Here is a 17,080-nt window from a genome sequence, read left to right as displayed (position 1 = left end):
CACAAAAAGCAAAACACTGATCAACATGAATACATAATCAAAAACAGAAACATCACCAACACTGAGCAACATGTGAAATGTACACACACCAGACCAGTGTTTCTCAAACTTTTTTCAGTCAGGGCACCTTTCAAAAGTGCATAAAATCTCACGGCACCCCTATGTAAAATGTAATTCAAAATGACACTGCATAGCCTAAATGTAAATGTCCTGTTTATTTAGACGGGACAGTTTTACAGTATTTATGCATAGGTACCTCTGTAGCCTACATATGCACACACACGCACACGCACACAATAATCCGCAATGTGAGAGGAAAAGAGAAAGGTCTACATGCGCGCAGCGCAGGCACGCGTTCAAATGAATATCCACCGGCGTCTCCGCTCCGTTCTGACTCCGTTGCGAACAGAGGATTTCCACCGTGTGCACCGCAGAGTGTTTTTATACATCAAACACACTGGAGTCGGAACAGAGCGGACACAGATCCACTGGAGAGAGGAGGGGGTGTGACTCACCAGCAATGAGAGACGTGTGCCTGGTACTACGCATTTTTTTTCAAAGCGTCCGGTGTCCGGTGGACACGGCCCCTACTGCTCTGAGTACCCGTGACCAACGGCCGTGTCCACGGAGCGGTCTCTCTCTCTCTCTTTCTCTCTCTCTGAACGCTGCCGAAACGAGCCGCCTCACGTCCGAGCCGCTTGATAAGTGCGGCGCTGTTCCAAAAGTTGCATATTAAACTCTGAGCGCTCTGAGCGCCGCGACAAAAAAAGAAAGCGCTGAGAGCTTTTTTCCGAGCTCCATAGGATCTGAATGGAAAGTAGACGCCCAGAGCGCTAAAAGGGCGTCCGGTGGACACGGCCCCTTTGTATGTAAAGAGAATGTATTCTATGAAATGTCAGAAAAGGTATTTTTTTCACGGCACCCTTGACGCAGTCAGACGGCACCCCAGGGTGCCGCGGCACCCACTTTGAGAAAGGCTGCACCAGACAACCAAACACTTGCACTTTAGATAGGCTTTGTAATTGTCATGTTGTTGCTTGTTTATTTTCTAATTGCTATGTTTGTCACAGTCCTTGTTGTATTTTATTGTACCCCATGTTACCCCATTTTATTGTACCCCCAATGACTACAGATGGAAATTAGCGGTTCCGCTAAATCTAGTGCAGCCATCTTTTAATTTTTTTCTAATAATTAATACCACTGCACACTGTCCTTCTAAACTAAATAAATAAATAAATACATGTGGCACACTCAGGAGGGTTACATGCTGTCATTCCGACATATTGCCATTTCGACATACCAACCATTCCAAAATACCGCTATTCCGACACGCAAACTTCCCACCATTCGAACAACCTCGTCCCACCATACCGACAAGGCGCGTAGAGGGTCCGGCTCCTGTTCATGCATTTTTCATGTTTTAAGACATGTGTACAGATGTGATGCAGTCAGTGAAAGCTTAATTAATAAACACAAAGTCTATGCATCCGAAGGAGGAGATGCCTTGAACAGGAAGCAGACCATGTTGGTTTTCAATCACACACTCTGATGCCACTTGTTGCAGCTTTAGAAATTTTAATCCAGGAAAAAAAGGTTGCAAACATGGACCAAAACAGCTCCATCCCGTGACAGGTCACTGACACTGTGTTTCTGTTTACAGTGTTCAGTGTTCCTTGAGATTCAGACATGAATCTAACATGTTTCAGACTCGCCCGAGTTACATTACTACTTGTATTTTGATATTTGACGTTTCAGGAGATTTTGATAATAGATTATTAGAGTTGGTTTGCGTGGTTGTGGAGTTCCTCTGCTTTAAAATCACGTAAAATCTGAGGCTTTAATAACGTCTGCTTAACCCTTTTCATGACCAATTTGTGTGTTTTAATGTGAAGATGCACTGGCCAAGGGCAAACTGCCATCTTGTGCCAGCATATCAATAGTGCAAAATGTTTTTGGGGAAAAAATAGGCTTTTAAAGGAATTGTCGGAATGGAAGAATGTTACTTTTTTTTTTAAAATACTGTCATTCCGACCATATGAGGCAAGAATTGTCGCCATCAAGTCCTGTACCTGCGACCAGACAGCAGCAGTGTGAAGTGTGGGTGGAGAGGGTGGTTGGGTTGTTGGTTATTGTCTGTCCCAGGCGTGTGACTGCTCTGAGGTTGAGCTTGGTGAGGTTGGGTGTGGGACGGTCAGTGGTTTTAGATGCGGTGTGTGTGATTTTTGTCAGTTTGTTCCTGTTGGTGATGGACAACATGTTGTAAAAACAGGATGAACAGTACAGTAGGATGAATTAAATGATGCTGGTGTATGGTAGTGACAGAAGGTGGAATGTAACAGAGAGGGCACAGAGTTTGAACAGAGGAAAACCACCATCCTCCTCCCCCGTTTCCTGTTTGTAGTTTCACTTTGAACCAACAGTTGTTGTGATGCAGTTTATTTTCTCCTGTGAAGGTAAGGTGAACAGTTTGAATGTTTTCCTCGTTAACACCTGTCATTACCTGAGTTCTCTGCCCTTCGACTTGTCGTTGTGTTGTTGTTGTGTTATTATAATGTTACTGTAGCTGAGTCAGAGCTGTAACTGTAAAGTCTGGACCGACAGAACTGTGTCCGTCATGTTGTGTGGATTTTGTAAGTAGTAGTAAGTGCTGGAATAAGAGCAGAAGCTTATTGCCTATCACTGATCAATACTGACTGTTACTGCCTATTGGTGATCATTACGGATTGTTACTGATTGATACTGACTGTTATTGTCTATCACTGATCAATATTGGAACATCTTGTGCTGTTCTGAGGCTGAATCCTGACACTTTATTGATTATTTATTTGACAGTGTTCGATCAATGTTCAGAATGAGATTTTTCACAGTAAATGAGTACATTTAGTGCAGTGCAGTTCTGTGGTCCTGTTGTGCTACTTCCTGCTTGTACTGCAGCTCATGTAACTGTCAGGTGAAGCTACAGGTCACTTTCCTGCTGAAGGTTGTAATAATAATAATAATAATAATAATAATAATTTTATTTATAGAGCACTTTGTAGATTAAAAACACCTGATGAGCTCATAAACACACTATTAAAGATGAAACCACAGCATTTTCGTCCTCAATCAACATTTTCCAAGCAGTAATTTTCAGTTTTCAGCCTCAAAAACGGAAGATTTCCTTGTTTTCTCTGTTTCATTTGACTGTAAACTGAATATTTTTGTCTCTTTGATTGTTGCTGTGGCTAAACGAGACATTTGAAGACGTGGCCTCAGACTGAGAGGAACTTGAACTCATCATGTCTGTATTTTCTGACATTTGATGGAGCAGACAATGAATGGATGGACAGAGACAATGGGCCCTAGTTTTGTAGACGAGGTGCAGTCTAGGCGCAGCGCAGGTGCATTTTGCAAGTTTGGTGCACGGCGCAGTCCGGTGCAGGCCGGCGCAGGCACGCCCCTCATCCCTCCTACCGGCGCAAACGGCGAAGAGGGAGGAGAGAAGGCGGGAGTGAGAAAGGAGGAGGAGAGAAAGGTGTGAAGTGGGATTAACACAGCCAATTCAGATCTTCACAAATCAAATGAGCTCCTCTCCTCACCTTTAACTGCGCCGCGGGTGATGAGTAACAGGGATGAAATCAGGAGCATCTCAGCGTAAAGGATGCATTGCCGAGCGTCTCTCTCTCTCTCTCTCTCTCTATGTCTGTCCGTCTCTTTTTTTTTTTTTTTTTCTGTGATGAGAGATGCTGAGTATAGGCTATATACTCACTATCTGATGCAGAGGCTGTTGTGGTTGGCTGAGAGAGATGATAGTTTGTTTGTTTTTTGTTTTGAATTGTTGTAGTCTCAACACGGCAGCCACATGCAATCATCCTTTTTAGTCCCAGTTCGTCCCCGCTGTGTTAATTCAGGTCGAGTTCCCATTACGCGTGCCAACAGCCTTTGAACTGACGTCAGATGTGACGGGACAATCTATATAGATATAAATCCACGTGTTGATTCCATTAGTTGCATTAAATAGTGTTTGTTGTGAATATTTATTGCATTAAAATGTTCCTGGAACTGTGGAAACCTGCCTGTGAGGTCTTGGTGACGTGTGCGCACAGCACGTCAGTCAGCCAATTTACCACTGCGCCGGTTGCGCTTCGCCTTGCGCCAAGAGTAGACCAGGTTGGAGCTGGCGAGCTTTCGGCGCACCCTCGGCGCTACTTTTTGGCACGAAACTTCCACTACGCCAAGCTGAATCTGTGACACCTCCCCCTGCTGCAGCGCCACTGCTGCACCACCACACCCATCTCGGCACACCGCAGTCTACCAATCTGCCAAACCGACCGTGCACCAGGCTGGTCGAAACTTGCACTGCGCCGGCTGTGCCACCCTGCGCCACCTTGCGCTGCACCACGAAACTAGGGCCCAAGTGTCAGTGGCAGCTGGAGAGTGTTTTTCTCTCTTTGAATTTCCAGTGTGAGTGAAATGACTGAATGTTGTGATAGTGGAGCTGTGAGGTGAAATAAGTTGAGGCCCAGTTATTATGTGTGTAATAATTGTTTGATCCAGTGGTTTTCTACAGGGACGCTGTCCATACAGAGACTGTGTCACATCAACTCAGTGGTGTGCCAGTGGATGGAAAAAGTGGTCCATGGATCATGTTGCTGGGCTGCTCTTCACTTCACTGCAGCTCCATGACGCCATCTAGTGGACTGATAGTAGAAGTACAGCAGCTGATGGCAGCTTCCTCTTCCTCACTGCTGTGTGACTGCATTCAACTGACACTGATATGAAGCAGAGAAGAAGAGCCAATCAGTGGAGGAGCAGCTGGAGACATGATGGACATGTGAGCTGGTGTGCAGACGAATGATGTGTGTTTCCTCTGCAGGTGAAGCTACAAAGTGTGTGTGAGCTGATGTGGATGTGACCTCAGCAGCATGGATCAGCATGGGGAACATCAAAGCCAGACCGGAGGTCAAAGGTCAGAATTTAAAACAGAAAGACTTCTCCATAAAATTTGAGTCATAACTCAGACACACATTGTCCAGCTGCAGTAAAGAGTCCCTGTCTGAACATCCGTGTTAACATTCAGTGATGCTCACAGTGCAGCCCAGTAGCAACAGGAAATATGTCAGCACCATCTACTTGCTTAGGCCAGTGGTTCCCAACCTGGGGGGCCTGACCCCCCAAGGGGGGCGCCAATATGGATCCCTTAAGAAAAAGGTTGGGAACCACTGGCTTAGGCGGTCCATCGTTGTCGAAGATGACATAGCTCCCTTCTGCTATGTTGAGTTATCAGTGGTTGTTTTGCTGGTGACAGTGCCACTGCAGATGACTATGAAGCCCAATCTTTGAACCACATGTCCTGCAACAGTTAGGACACGTGAGGCCTGGATCAGGTGGCTCTGGGTCAGCATGGAAGTAACCACTGAGTTAAAATCTGAGCCGAGACAAAGGATCAGATCCGTTACAGGAGCAGAAGCAGAATCTCAGCAGCTGCTTTTTGCAGGAGCAGACAAACAGACATCCAAAAACACTGAGAGAGAGAATGAGCAAAAACTAAGGTAAAGATATAAATTTCAACTCATCTGTACAACAAAAGGTAAATGATATTTTAGGTGAAAAATCCTTCTTTATCATGGTTTACAGCTTTTATCTGCAGGAATAAGGAAAAACAAGTCAAACATAGTTTTTTATTAAGGTGTCAAGGCTCATGTTTTTTCTGTTTTTTTTTCTTTTCTTTTGAATAACTAAAACTGTTTAACATCACTTGTGTTGTTGTTTCAGGATCCAGCAGCAGAGAACAGACTCTCTTGAACCCAGCTATCTGTCTTTGAAGAGGGACTCAAAGGACTTCGACATTAACTTTAAAGGAGGACGTGGATCAGCTGATCAGATGTAAGTTGTAACTGACAGTCAAGAACCTGTTTGTACGACGTGTTGTTGGACCAAGTCTGAAACCAAAGTGTCTCTGTCTGTTGTGAACGTCCTCAGGGGACATATAAAGTCCATCTTGTATTATCTCTCTGTCCTGATGTTCACTTGACACTGATTCCTCCACAGAGTGGACCAGGAGAGCTCAGAGGTTCCCAGTGGTCAGTCTGCCCAGCAGCATCAAACACACCTGGACTCCATATTTATGGTGAGGACATGTCCAACAGCTGCTGTTACATCTGTTGTGTTCACCATCATCTCCATGCTGCACTTTGACACCAGTGGATTGTCAGTCTGTCCAACATGGATCTGATGTTTGGCTCCATGGTTTTAGTTTGATGCTGTCACTCATAGAGTTTCTGTTCCAGCTGCTGGAGGAGAACATGGTCACTTTTGTCAAGAACGAGCTGAAGAAGATCCACAAGGATCTGAGTCCAGATCACCCAGAATGCTCAAGGAGTCAGAGGGAGGATGAGGAAGTGTTGGACGGTGAGGATGAAGAGCAGAGGAGGAGCAGCAGAGAGGCATTAGTGAAGATCGCAGTGAACTTCCTGAGGAGGATGAAGCAGGAGGAGCTGGCTGAGTGTCTGCAGAGCAGTAAGAGGATTTATCTAAAGATTCAACATGACGGACAAATGAGACATCGACACATGGAGGGAAACATGTTCATATAGTCGTTATTTAGAGGAATTGCAATGCTATATTTTCTTATTGATCTTATATCTTATGTTTTCATTCAGAATATGTTGCCCCAGTTTGTGGACTCAAATCTGCCCTGAAGAAGAAGTTCCAGTGTGTGTTTGAGGGGATCTCTAAAGCAGGAAACCCAACTCTTCTGAACCAGATCTACACAGAGCTCTACATCACAGAGGGAGGGGCTGGAGAGGTCAATGATGAACATGAGGTCAGACAGATTGAAACAGCGTCCAGGAAACCAGACAGACCAGAAACAACCATCAGACAAGAAGACATCTTTAAAGCTCCACCTGGAAGAGACCGGCCAATCAGAACAGTGATGACAAAGGGGGTGGCTGGCATTGGGAAAACAGTCTTAACACAGAAGTTCACTTTGGACTGGGCTGAAGACAAAGACAACCAGGACATACACTTCACATTTCCCTTCACCTTCAGAGAGCTGAATGTGCTCAAAGAGAAGAAGTTGAGCTTCGTGGAACTTGTCCATCACTTCTTCTCTGAAACAAAAGAAGCAGGAATCTGCAGGTTTGATCAGTTCCAGGTCGTCTTCATCTTTGATGGTCTGGACGAGTGTCGACTTCCTCTGGACTTCCACAACACTGAGGTCCTGACTGATGTGACAGAGTCCACCTCAGTCAATGTGCTGCTGACCAACCTCATCAGGGGGAAACTGCTTCCCTCTGCTCGCCTCTGGATAACCACACGACCTGCAGCAGCCAATCAGATCCCTCCTCAGTGTGTTGACATGGTGACAGAGGTCAGAGGGTTCACTGACCCACAGAAGGAGGAGTACTTCAGGAAGAGGTTCAGAGATAAGCAGCAGGCCAGAAAGATCATCTCCCACATCAAGACATCACGAAGCCTCCACATCATGTGCCACATCCCAGTCTTCTGCTGGATCACTGCTTCAGTTCTGGAGGAGCTGTTGAAGACCAGGGAGGGAGGAGAGCTGCCCAAGACCCTGACTGAGATGTACATCCACTTCCTGGTGGTTCATCTAAAACTGAAGAAGGTCAAGTATGATGGAGGAGCTGAGACAGATCAACACTGGAGTCCAGAGAGCAGGAAGATGATTGAGTCTCTGGGAAAACTGGCTTTTGAGCAGCTGCAGAAAGGAAACCTGATCTTCTATGAATCAGACCTGACACAGTGTGGCATCGATATCAGAGCAGCCTCAGTGTACTCAGGAGTGTTCACACAGATCTTTAAAGAGGAGAGAGGCCTGTACCAGGACAAGGTGTTCTGCTTCATCCATCTGAGTGTTCAGGAGTTTCTGGCTGCTCTTCATGTCCATCTGACTTTCATCAACTCTGGACTCAACCTGATGTCACAACAACAAACAATCTCCAAGAAGACTGAAACAACAGGAGTCAAATCTGCAGAGACAAACTTCTACCAGAGCGCTGTGGACGAGGCCTTACAGAGTCCAAATGGACACCTGGACTTGTTCCTCCGCTTCCTCCTGGGTCTTTCACTAGAGACCAATCAGAATCTCCTACGAGGTCTGATGACAGGAAGTGACTCACGGCCCAATCAAGAAACAGTCCAGTACATCAAGAAGAAGATTGAAGAGACTCTGTCTGCAGAGAGAAGCATCAACCTGTTCCACTGTCTGAATGAACTGAATGATCGTTCTCTAGTGGAGGAGATCCAACAGACCATGAGATCAGGACGTCTCTCCAAAGATAAACTGTCTCCTGCTCAATGGTCGGCTCTGGTCTTCATCTTACTGTCATCAGAAGAAGATCTGGACGAGTTTGATCTGAAGAAATACTCTGCTTCAGAGGAGGCTCTTCTAAGGCTGCTGCCAGTGGTCAAAGCCTCTAACAAAGCTCTGTAAGTGTAGAGATAGTTGGATTTATTATAATTCCATTATATAAAAACACTTCTGTCTTTTCAACAGGACAGAAAATAAATTCATTTCTTCTTTATTTCCTCATGATCATCCCTTCAGACTGAGCGGCTGTAACCTCTCGGAGAGAAGCTGTGAAGCTCTGTCCTCAGTCCTCATCTCCCAGTCCTCTAGTCTGGGACACCTGGACCTGAGTAACAACAACCTGCAGGACTCAGGAGTGAAGCTGCTGTCTGGTGGACTGGAGAGTCCACACTGTAAGCTGGAGACTCTCAGGTGAGGATCCCTCCAGCTGTTTATCTGATGACACTTGAACACAGCAGCAGGTGTTGACAGAGGGTTCATGTGTGTTGTTGTGTGTGTTCAGTCTGTCAGGATGTCTGGTCACAGAGAAAGGCTGTGCTTCTCTGGCTTCAGCTCTGAGATCCAACCCCTCCCATCTGAGAGAGCTGGACCTGAGCTACAATCATCCAGGAGCCTCAGGAGCGGAGCTGCTGTCTGCTGGACTGGAGGATCCAGACTGGAGACTGGACTCTCTCAGGTATGGAGAGGCTGCTGCAGCCACACACACTGTCTGATAGAGAAGGAGCTGGAACATCGCCACGGCAGCGATGAATGGGAGCAAGCGGAATCAAGTTCCACTGCTTAGGCTGTTTACATCCCTCAAAGCCGCAATTTTTTCCATAGACAGCGTCAGACGGCTACTCAAACATGCACCGAGAAGTTTATTTACTTCAAGCATGTATGAGTAGCCATCTGACGCTATCTGTGGAAAAAAATTTTTTACTTCGAGCAAGTCAAGAGTTGAAATTCCGTGCAGCTTGAGAGTCAGAGAGTGAAAGAGTGTGTGTCTCACATTGAAGTGACATCCCATGGAGAAAACACATGATAAAGTGTTTCCTCCTCGTCTCCTCCTGCTCTGTATCATCACTAGATGAAGACTCCAGCTCCTTCTTCTCTGTGCTCAATGTTCAGCCATACATGCAAGCCTCCATGCGAACACAGTGATAAAACAGTGTGTGTGTGAGAGCCGTGTAATGTCCATGTGTGCATGCTGACTGAGAACGTGCTGCTCTGACCCCCCTCCTCCTTTCAGGGTGGAGCCTGCTGGAGTCCCATGGTTGACACCAGATCTGAGGAAGTGTAAGTGTGTTTTTAGTTTGGTTCATGGAAACAAAGCAGCACATTCAACCATCTTCACACTGTCACATCACTGACCTCATGAATCTTCATCAAGCTGTCAATAACTGATCACATGATCAATAACTGCAGCTGTGTCTCGTTCTCTCCATCAGATTCCTGTCAACTCACAATCGACACAAACACAGTGAACACAAAGATCAAACTGTCTGACAACAATAGGAAGGCAACATACGTGGAGGGGGATCAGCCATATCCTGATCATCCAGACAGATTTGACTACTGGCGTCAGCTGCTGTGTTCAACTGGTCTGACTGGTCGCTGTTACTGGGAGGTCGAATGGAAAGGTGGGATTGATATATCAGTGAGTTACAGAGGAATCAAAAGGAAAGGAAACAGAAGAAACCGTTTGTTTGGATGGAACGATCAGTCCTGGAGTCTGTATTGCTCTGATGCTGGTTACAGTGTCAGTCACAATAACAGCGGGGAAGACATCTCCTCCTCTGTCTCTAACAGAGTAGCAGTGTATGTGGACTGTCCTGCTGGCTCTCTGTCCTTCTACAGAGTCTCCTCTGACTCACTGATCCACATCTACACCTTCAACACCACCTTCACTCAACCTCTGTATCCTGGGTTTAGACTCTGGCAGTCTGATTCTTCACTGTCTTTGTTTTAGTGAATCAGAGTCTCCTCCTGTCACAGAAACCTTCTCACTGTTATTTTCAGTCTCTACATGTCTGTCACTGTCTCTCACTCACAAACTTCTTCCTCTTTCTTTAACAATGGTAGCATTCGTTTTTACATATTGATTTACTTTGGCATCAGTCTCTAGGCTGATTCAGTTTATAATTCCTTCCAGTTTGTTTTAAAGCTTTAAAGCAGAAGTAAGCGATCCGGTCGTTTTGGCTAATGCTGCGTTCCAGGTAGGCTTTTGAAACCGTAAATTACAGCTTCAAGTCACAACTTACGACTTTGTAGCGTTTCAGGCAACCCACTCGTGTTTTTCCGACCTGTTTTACCGGTGAAAGTGCACTATAACGGCCACTCGTAACTTCCGACCCGTGAACTCGTACCAGATCGAACTGGTATGACTTCACAGGTCGGAAAAACACGAGTTACGAGTTTCCTTGAACGCACCATAACAGTCCTCGTCCCTACGTCACCACATTCACGGCGTCCCTTGGCTGCACACACAGCCCTGCATGCCGTTCTCTCTCCTCATTGGATAAAAACTGTAGGATACGATAAATGTTTTCTCCTCGGCTCAGAGCAGAGCAGAGTGACTGACAGACCCGTGTTTCTGTCCAAACACTCTATGTAAGTGATTGCTGTCGGAAGATATAACTATTTAAGACTTATATTAACACAAATATATCACTTACTTCTGCTTTAAGAACAGACAGAGACAGTGAAACTGGTCATGAGACTGTCAGTGATGAAGGCTGATGAGAGATTTAACTTAGAAAGTCCAAAGGAAAGACTGAAATTCTCCAGAAGAAAAACTGGTTCTTGTCTCTGTCCCAGTCTCTCCAGCTGATGAAAGACTGGTCCAAGACTTCTCTTCTATTTGTATATGTGTATTAATACGTCCTTCCATTAGAGTTCTTCTACACATGATATATTTTAATCACTGCAGTTGTTTCATATGTTGAAGAACCTGATGACATGTTGTTGAACAGGGAAATGAGTGCAAAGTGAAGTTCTGTAGAAACAGATGAACCAAGTTTTAAACTGTGATGATGCGACTGTTGCCGTATTGTTTTATTGTTGTTGTTGTTTCATTATTGTTTGCTTCATTGTTTTACTATTTGTACTTTTAATTGTTCTTATTTTAAGGTGACCTTGAGAGTCCTGAAAGGTGCCTATAAATAAAATGTATTATTATAATTATTATGATGCTTAAACAAATTTTTGCACACGTGTATTAAAACGTGTGCAAACGTGATTGCACGCGCAAACACACGTGGAACCTGATCTACTAACCGGACGCACCGAGGATTGCGTCTCTCACACGGGCAGAATAGCACGTGCGATCCATTTAGCGTGTTTGCCTTGATGAATATGTAAATATGGGCGTTTCAGCCAGAACGTGCAGAATACTGGGAGGAGTAGATGCAAATCGATTTATTTAGCGTGTGCAATGTGATTTACCAAACCAGGAAGAGATTGCGGTGGCTGTTTTTGCGTCTTTATTCACCACGTCTGAAAACCATGTACTAACTGATACAACTTTGCCAAAACGTATGCGTTTATTGATTTGATACCTGCCAGAGCCCCGTGATCTTACATCTCTGCATTTCCTCACGTCTGGGTAGTTCTGTAACAGTTTTTCAGCCGTGTTAAAAGCCATTTACGCGCCGTTACGCACGGTGCACGTCTGTCCTGCAGTGCGCTCCTCTCCTCTCCTTTCCTTTCCTCTCCTCTCACCTGGCTGCTCAGCTCCGTCTCTCAGTCCCGGTCCCGGACTGAGACACGTCACCGCTGCCTTCACCCGTCTTTGATCCCTCTGGTCAGTGGTCAGAGCGTTTAGATCCGTGTGTCCCACCTGAGCTATCTATTAATCCACACACATATTATAGGTGCGTGATTGTCGCTGCAGCTGCTGCCTGTTCGTCACTATATGACGAGTTGGGCCCTGTAGCGATTTGTGTTTATTTATCTAAACAGCGCGAGAGAGATGAACACATGCTGTCATTGTATGCATCGGATCAAATGTCATTCTGTCCCTTCGTCCGTCCAGCTCTCTGTCCAGTCTCTCCATGGCGGAAACGATTACTACGCGCAAAACCCTCATTTACATATTGCGGTTTGCACGTGTTTTCATTTAGCGGGTTACTCTTAGTAGATCACCTGTTTTGCGTGCACTAACCAAACTCGCAATATTATAGCGGGCGCAAACAATATAGCGCCCGCTATCTGAGATCTTAGTAAATCCGGCCCAAAGTGTTAAAGGTCCCATGAAATGAAACATTTATTTTTCCAGCTTTAACTGTTGTAAAAGTAATCTGTTCATATTTGCCAAAGTCATGTCCGAAAGTTATTATCTTCTTTCTCAATTTTTTCTTTTTACATAAAAATCGATGTATTTCTTCTGTAAAACTCTTTCAGATGTTTGATGACTCATCCTGCACTCGAGGGCGATCCTAATTTTGTGTCCAATTATTGAATTTTTATGTCTCTCCCCTGAAATTTAAACCCTGTGCATCACCATAACAACCTCTGAGCTGTTAACGCTGTTGAACATCATGAACCTTCATCTCCCCTGATGTTCATATGTACATTAATAACTGCCTTTGTACTGAAAATATTATTGTCAATAAAGATTTATTGAAAAAGAAAAAGGCATCTCTCCCCTTGCTGGCATAATTGTTACCTCCAACTAGGCTCAAACAATCTGCAGGGTCTCAGTCCAAAACATTCATCGTTTTTATCTCTGTTTCATCTCTGCCTGTCTCATCACTGTGGTCCACAGGTGTGTGTGACAGTGAGGGAGAGACAATCCTACAGGTGATGTTTAAGCAGCCTACTTTCAGTGTGATTGACTATCATAGACAGCAATCAATATCCGTGACATTTCCCCACTTTGTTTCCTGTGTTTATCAGAAACACATGAGCATGAAGAGCTGCACAGTGACTTCATGGGGAAAAGAAAAACCAGTCAGGGCTGAGGTGAAGTAGCCTCGTAAACCAGCCTCTCGCGGAAATGCATTTCATTTAATTTCTCGGGAGAGTCTGGCCTCATCCCCCCTGCAAGCGTTTGGGGTGGGCGGGAGCTGGGCGGGAGTAGTAGCAAAGACGGTTTAATATATTTGCGTTGACAGACAACCCCATTCAGCCAATCAGCAAGTTGGTGTAGTGACGGGGCGTTGCACCAGTCGGTCCCTGATTGGCCAACGTGCTGTGTCAATCACAGCGGGCGACGCTGATTGGCTCGGCCTTCTGAGGGTTTCAGTCCAAACGCTTAGAATGGGGATGAGGCCAGACTCTCCCTCGGAATGAAATGAAATGCACTTCCGCGAGAGGCTGGTTTACGAGGCTAGAGGTGAAGCTCTCTCCAAGGTCAAAGTGATTCTATGGGACGGTGCAGCCACCACAGCCCTGCTATTAGCCAATGTAACAGTGCTGTGTTGCATTGTTAATGAGGTACAAGAATGACTAGGAGACTGTATGTACAGTGGGTACAGAAAGTATTAAGACCTCCTTTAATTTTTCACCATTTGTTATTTTGCAGCTTTATGTTAAAATCAATAAAATTATTTATTTCCTTATCAATCTACATGAAACACTCAAACCTATATGCACACCTACAGAGGCAGACAGGTGCGTCGGAGAGGACCAGAATGGCTGACAAATTGAAACAAAGGAAGCTCCTGCACACTGTCTTGACTTATGATGTTTAATGAAAGAACAACGTTTTGGTCGCTGCCCCTTCATCAGGTTATACGAAACAATGTTCTTTCATTTAACATCAAGTCAAGACAATGTGTAGGAGCTTCCTCTGTTTCACCTCATCAGTCTATACTCGCCACCCCACGACGACAGCACAAACCCAAAATTTTGAAAATTTTTGCAAACTAATTAAAAAAGAAAAACTGAAATATCACGTGAACATAAGTATTCAGACGCTTTTCTGTGCCACTCATGTAGGTCATTCAGGAGCCATTAACTTATTTTGTTCATCTTCGAGATGGTTCTACACCTTCATTTGAGTCCAGCTATGTTTGGACATGATTTAGGTCTAAGCCTTACAGCTCATAGTGCATATCAGAGCAAAATGAAAGGGAAAAGTTGGATTTTATTAATTTTAACATGCTTCAAGATAACAAATGGTAAAAAAAAAAAAAAAAAAAAAAAAATTGAATGGGATGTGTTTTCACATCTTCTGTATAAAAAAAGGAACAAAAATTACATCTGAGTTATCTTTGTTCCTGAGCCACACTTATTACACTGGCTGTAACTTATCAGCAGACACATAGACGGACTTTGGCCTTGATGGTCATATAAAGCTGATGAAGCTGGTGCCTTTCTTGTTACTCATTAATTGTTTATTGCTTGTTTATTACTTTACTGTGGGCAACAATGATGATTGCTGTGCTCACTGATTCACATACAGTATGGACTTGTCTTCTTATGTCCGTGTGAAAAAAAAAAAAAAAAACTGCATGGTCTCAGTCCAAAACTGGTTTCGTCGTTTTTATCTGTGTTTCAACTGTAATTAAATAGTTTGGACTTGATTTAGGAGGGCACACGCCATGATTTAGGAAGTTAAAAAAAGAATTATTGGTTATTGCGGAAAACTGACAGAAGCTATGCTTGATTGCTTGTATTGTCTAATGTTTGTTTGTGCTCCGTATGTGATCGTGAGATTAATAAAAAAAAAGTGAAAGTGAAAGTTATCTTTGTTCCTGAGCTGCAGTTATTACACTGGCTGTAACTTATCAGCAGACACATGGACGGACTTTGGCCTTGATGGTGGTAAAGTTGATGAAGCTGGTGCCTTTCTTGTTACTCATTAATTGTTTATTGCTTGTTTATTACTTTACTGTAGGCAACACTGATGATTTCTGTGCTCACTGATTCACATATGGACTTGTCTTCTTATCTTACATCTTACCTCTCTGAGGTTATTCTAAAGGTCAGTAATAATAATAATAATAATAATAATAATAATAATAATAATAATAATAATAATAATAATAATAATAATAATAATAATATTTTTTCATACATGGACATGTAGCTCAAAATACAAAGTGTTATTGACTCTGTGGTTTATGTCTTCAGTTCATCTCTTGCTGTCTGTATGTGGAGTTTCCATTGCTTGTACATTCTTCTTCATTTTGACCTCTTGAGCACATTCAGTCATCATCTCTCTGAACCTTGGGAGATCAGTCAGACTTGGTTATTTCACTTAAGTGGTTTCCTTCTGATGTATCTACTTGTATTAAATTCCCTGATGTACAATGAGTGACTTCACAGCACTGTTATAGCTGTTAGACTACCTAAAACTTGATATGATTATAATTATCATCTGATTTGTTCAGACTTATCCATTGAGTGTTTTATGTTAGTGATATAGCCTATAATTTCCATAGTATACCGTATGGTTCACTTCACCTGGGTACATGTCATTTTTTGTTACTGCGTCTTACTTCCCTCATGTTACTTTGGTCTGTGTGTGATAAATGTTCTTTATTCACTTGGGATTTTATTTCATGGAACAAAGTGCAGCAGAGGAGATTAATTAATCCAGGTAATATAACAGTATCACGTCCACAGGTGAATCAGAGTTCAAGATTTAACACCAACAGTTTCGTCGCAGTTTATTTTCTCCTGTGACGGTAACGTGAAGAGAGTGGTTCTTTGTGTGCAGCGGCACTTCCTGATGACTGGAGGCAGCTTTACTGCCTGAGTCAGCCTGTGGAGGAGGGAGAGATGATCTGCTGTTCTCGCGCTGTCTGAACCACTAAACGCGCTGAGCTCGTCCTGACAGCTGCTGGAGAACAGCCGTGACTTTGTCTGTGGTGAGTGTCTATCATTAGATTTACACTAAAGGACTGATAACCCTGATTCCACAGTCATTCAGGGTCAATCTGTAGAATGTGTGGAGACCTACAAATATCTTGGGACTGTCATTGATGCCAAACTGACCTTTAACAAGAATTGTAAAGCACTGTGTAAGAAAGTATATCAGCGTTTGTTTTACCTTCGGAAACTGTCCCACTAATATTGACAAAACTATACTGACCCTATTTTATCGAGCTTTTATCTAGTCTGTGTTATCTTTTGCCCTGGTGTCCTGCTTTGGTAATCTGTCACTACAGGACAAAAATTCCCTAAAACAAATTATCAAATGGGCTGGTAGGCTAATTGGGGGAGCCTCAACTCACTATGACAGCCCTTTAAGACACACAGATGTAGCGTAAAACCAGCTCTGTTCTTAATGACTGCTCACATCTTTTGCATGAGTTCCAGCTCCTTCATTCTGGCTGTCGTTTTGTGGTCCCCAAGGGTAGGACAAAACGGTAAAGAAGTAGTTTAGTACCCACAGCAATTGTAATGCTGAATAGTAAGGCCACAAGGTAACTTTGCTCATATTGAACTTTAGATCCAGGGAGATGTTAAAGCACTTGTCTATGACTATATTTATTTTAGGATTGTTTTGTTCTTTTATTGTGTAATTTGTCTGTCATGATGTGTGATGTCTTTGCTGAGTTCCGGTCTGCACAACAAATTTACCATCTGGTACTAATAAAGAAACCTTGACCTTGATGTGGACTCAGTGTGGCGGGCTGAGGGGGTCACAGGGTATTTAAAGCTCTATATGATTTTCAGAAAGACAGTCAAATGAGCCACAGGCTCCTGCCTCAACAGCAACAATCTGACCAATACTAGCTGTTACTGTCTTTCACTGATCAATACTAACTATACTGATCAATACTTAAAGCAGAAGTAAGCGGAATATTTGTGTTAATATAAGTCTTAAATAGT

At 43.8% G+C, this 17,080-nt stretch overlaps 1 protein-coding gene across 1 annotated transcript in view; it reads left to right on the top strand.

Annotated features, from left to right (window-relative positions):
• The window catches only part of LOC310995830 (protein NLRC3-like), a 58,652-nt gene extending 48,192 nt beyond the window's left edge, over nt 1–10,460 (top strand). The window contains exons 2-9 of the mRNA XM_083984990.1: nt 5,755–5,865; nt 6,031–6,109; nt 6,270–6,498; nt 6,642–8,433; nt 8,552–8,725; nt 8,817–8,990; nt 9,546–9,592; nt 9,745–10,460. Coding sequence (XP_083841116.1) covers nt 5,755–5,865; nt 6,031–6,109; nt 6,270–6,498; nt 6,642–8,433; nt 8,552–8,725; nt 8,817–8,990; nt 9,546–9,592; nt 9,745–10,265 — 3,127 coding nt within the window. The 3' untranslated portion in view covers nt 10,266–10,460. The remainder of the gene's footprint in view (nt 1–5,754; nt 5,866–6,030; nt 6,110–6,269; nt 6,499–6,641; nt 8,434–8,551; nt 8,726–8,816; nt 8,991–9,545; nt 9,593–9,744) is intronic.
• The last annotated feature ends 6,620 nt before the right edge of the window (nt 10,461–17,080 follow it).

Source organism: Trachurus trachurus (assembly GCF_905171665.1).
Source record: "Trachurus trachurus genome assembly, chromosome: 13".
NCBI classification, from domain to species: Eukaryota; Metazoa; Chordata; class Actinopteri; order Carangiformes; family Carangidae; genus Trachurus; species Trachurus trachurus.
Note: the sequence above shows the minus strand (reverse complement) of the source record. Positions and strands in the feature narration are given on the sequence as shown.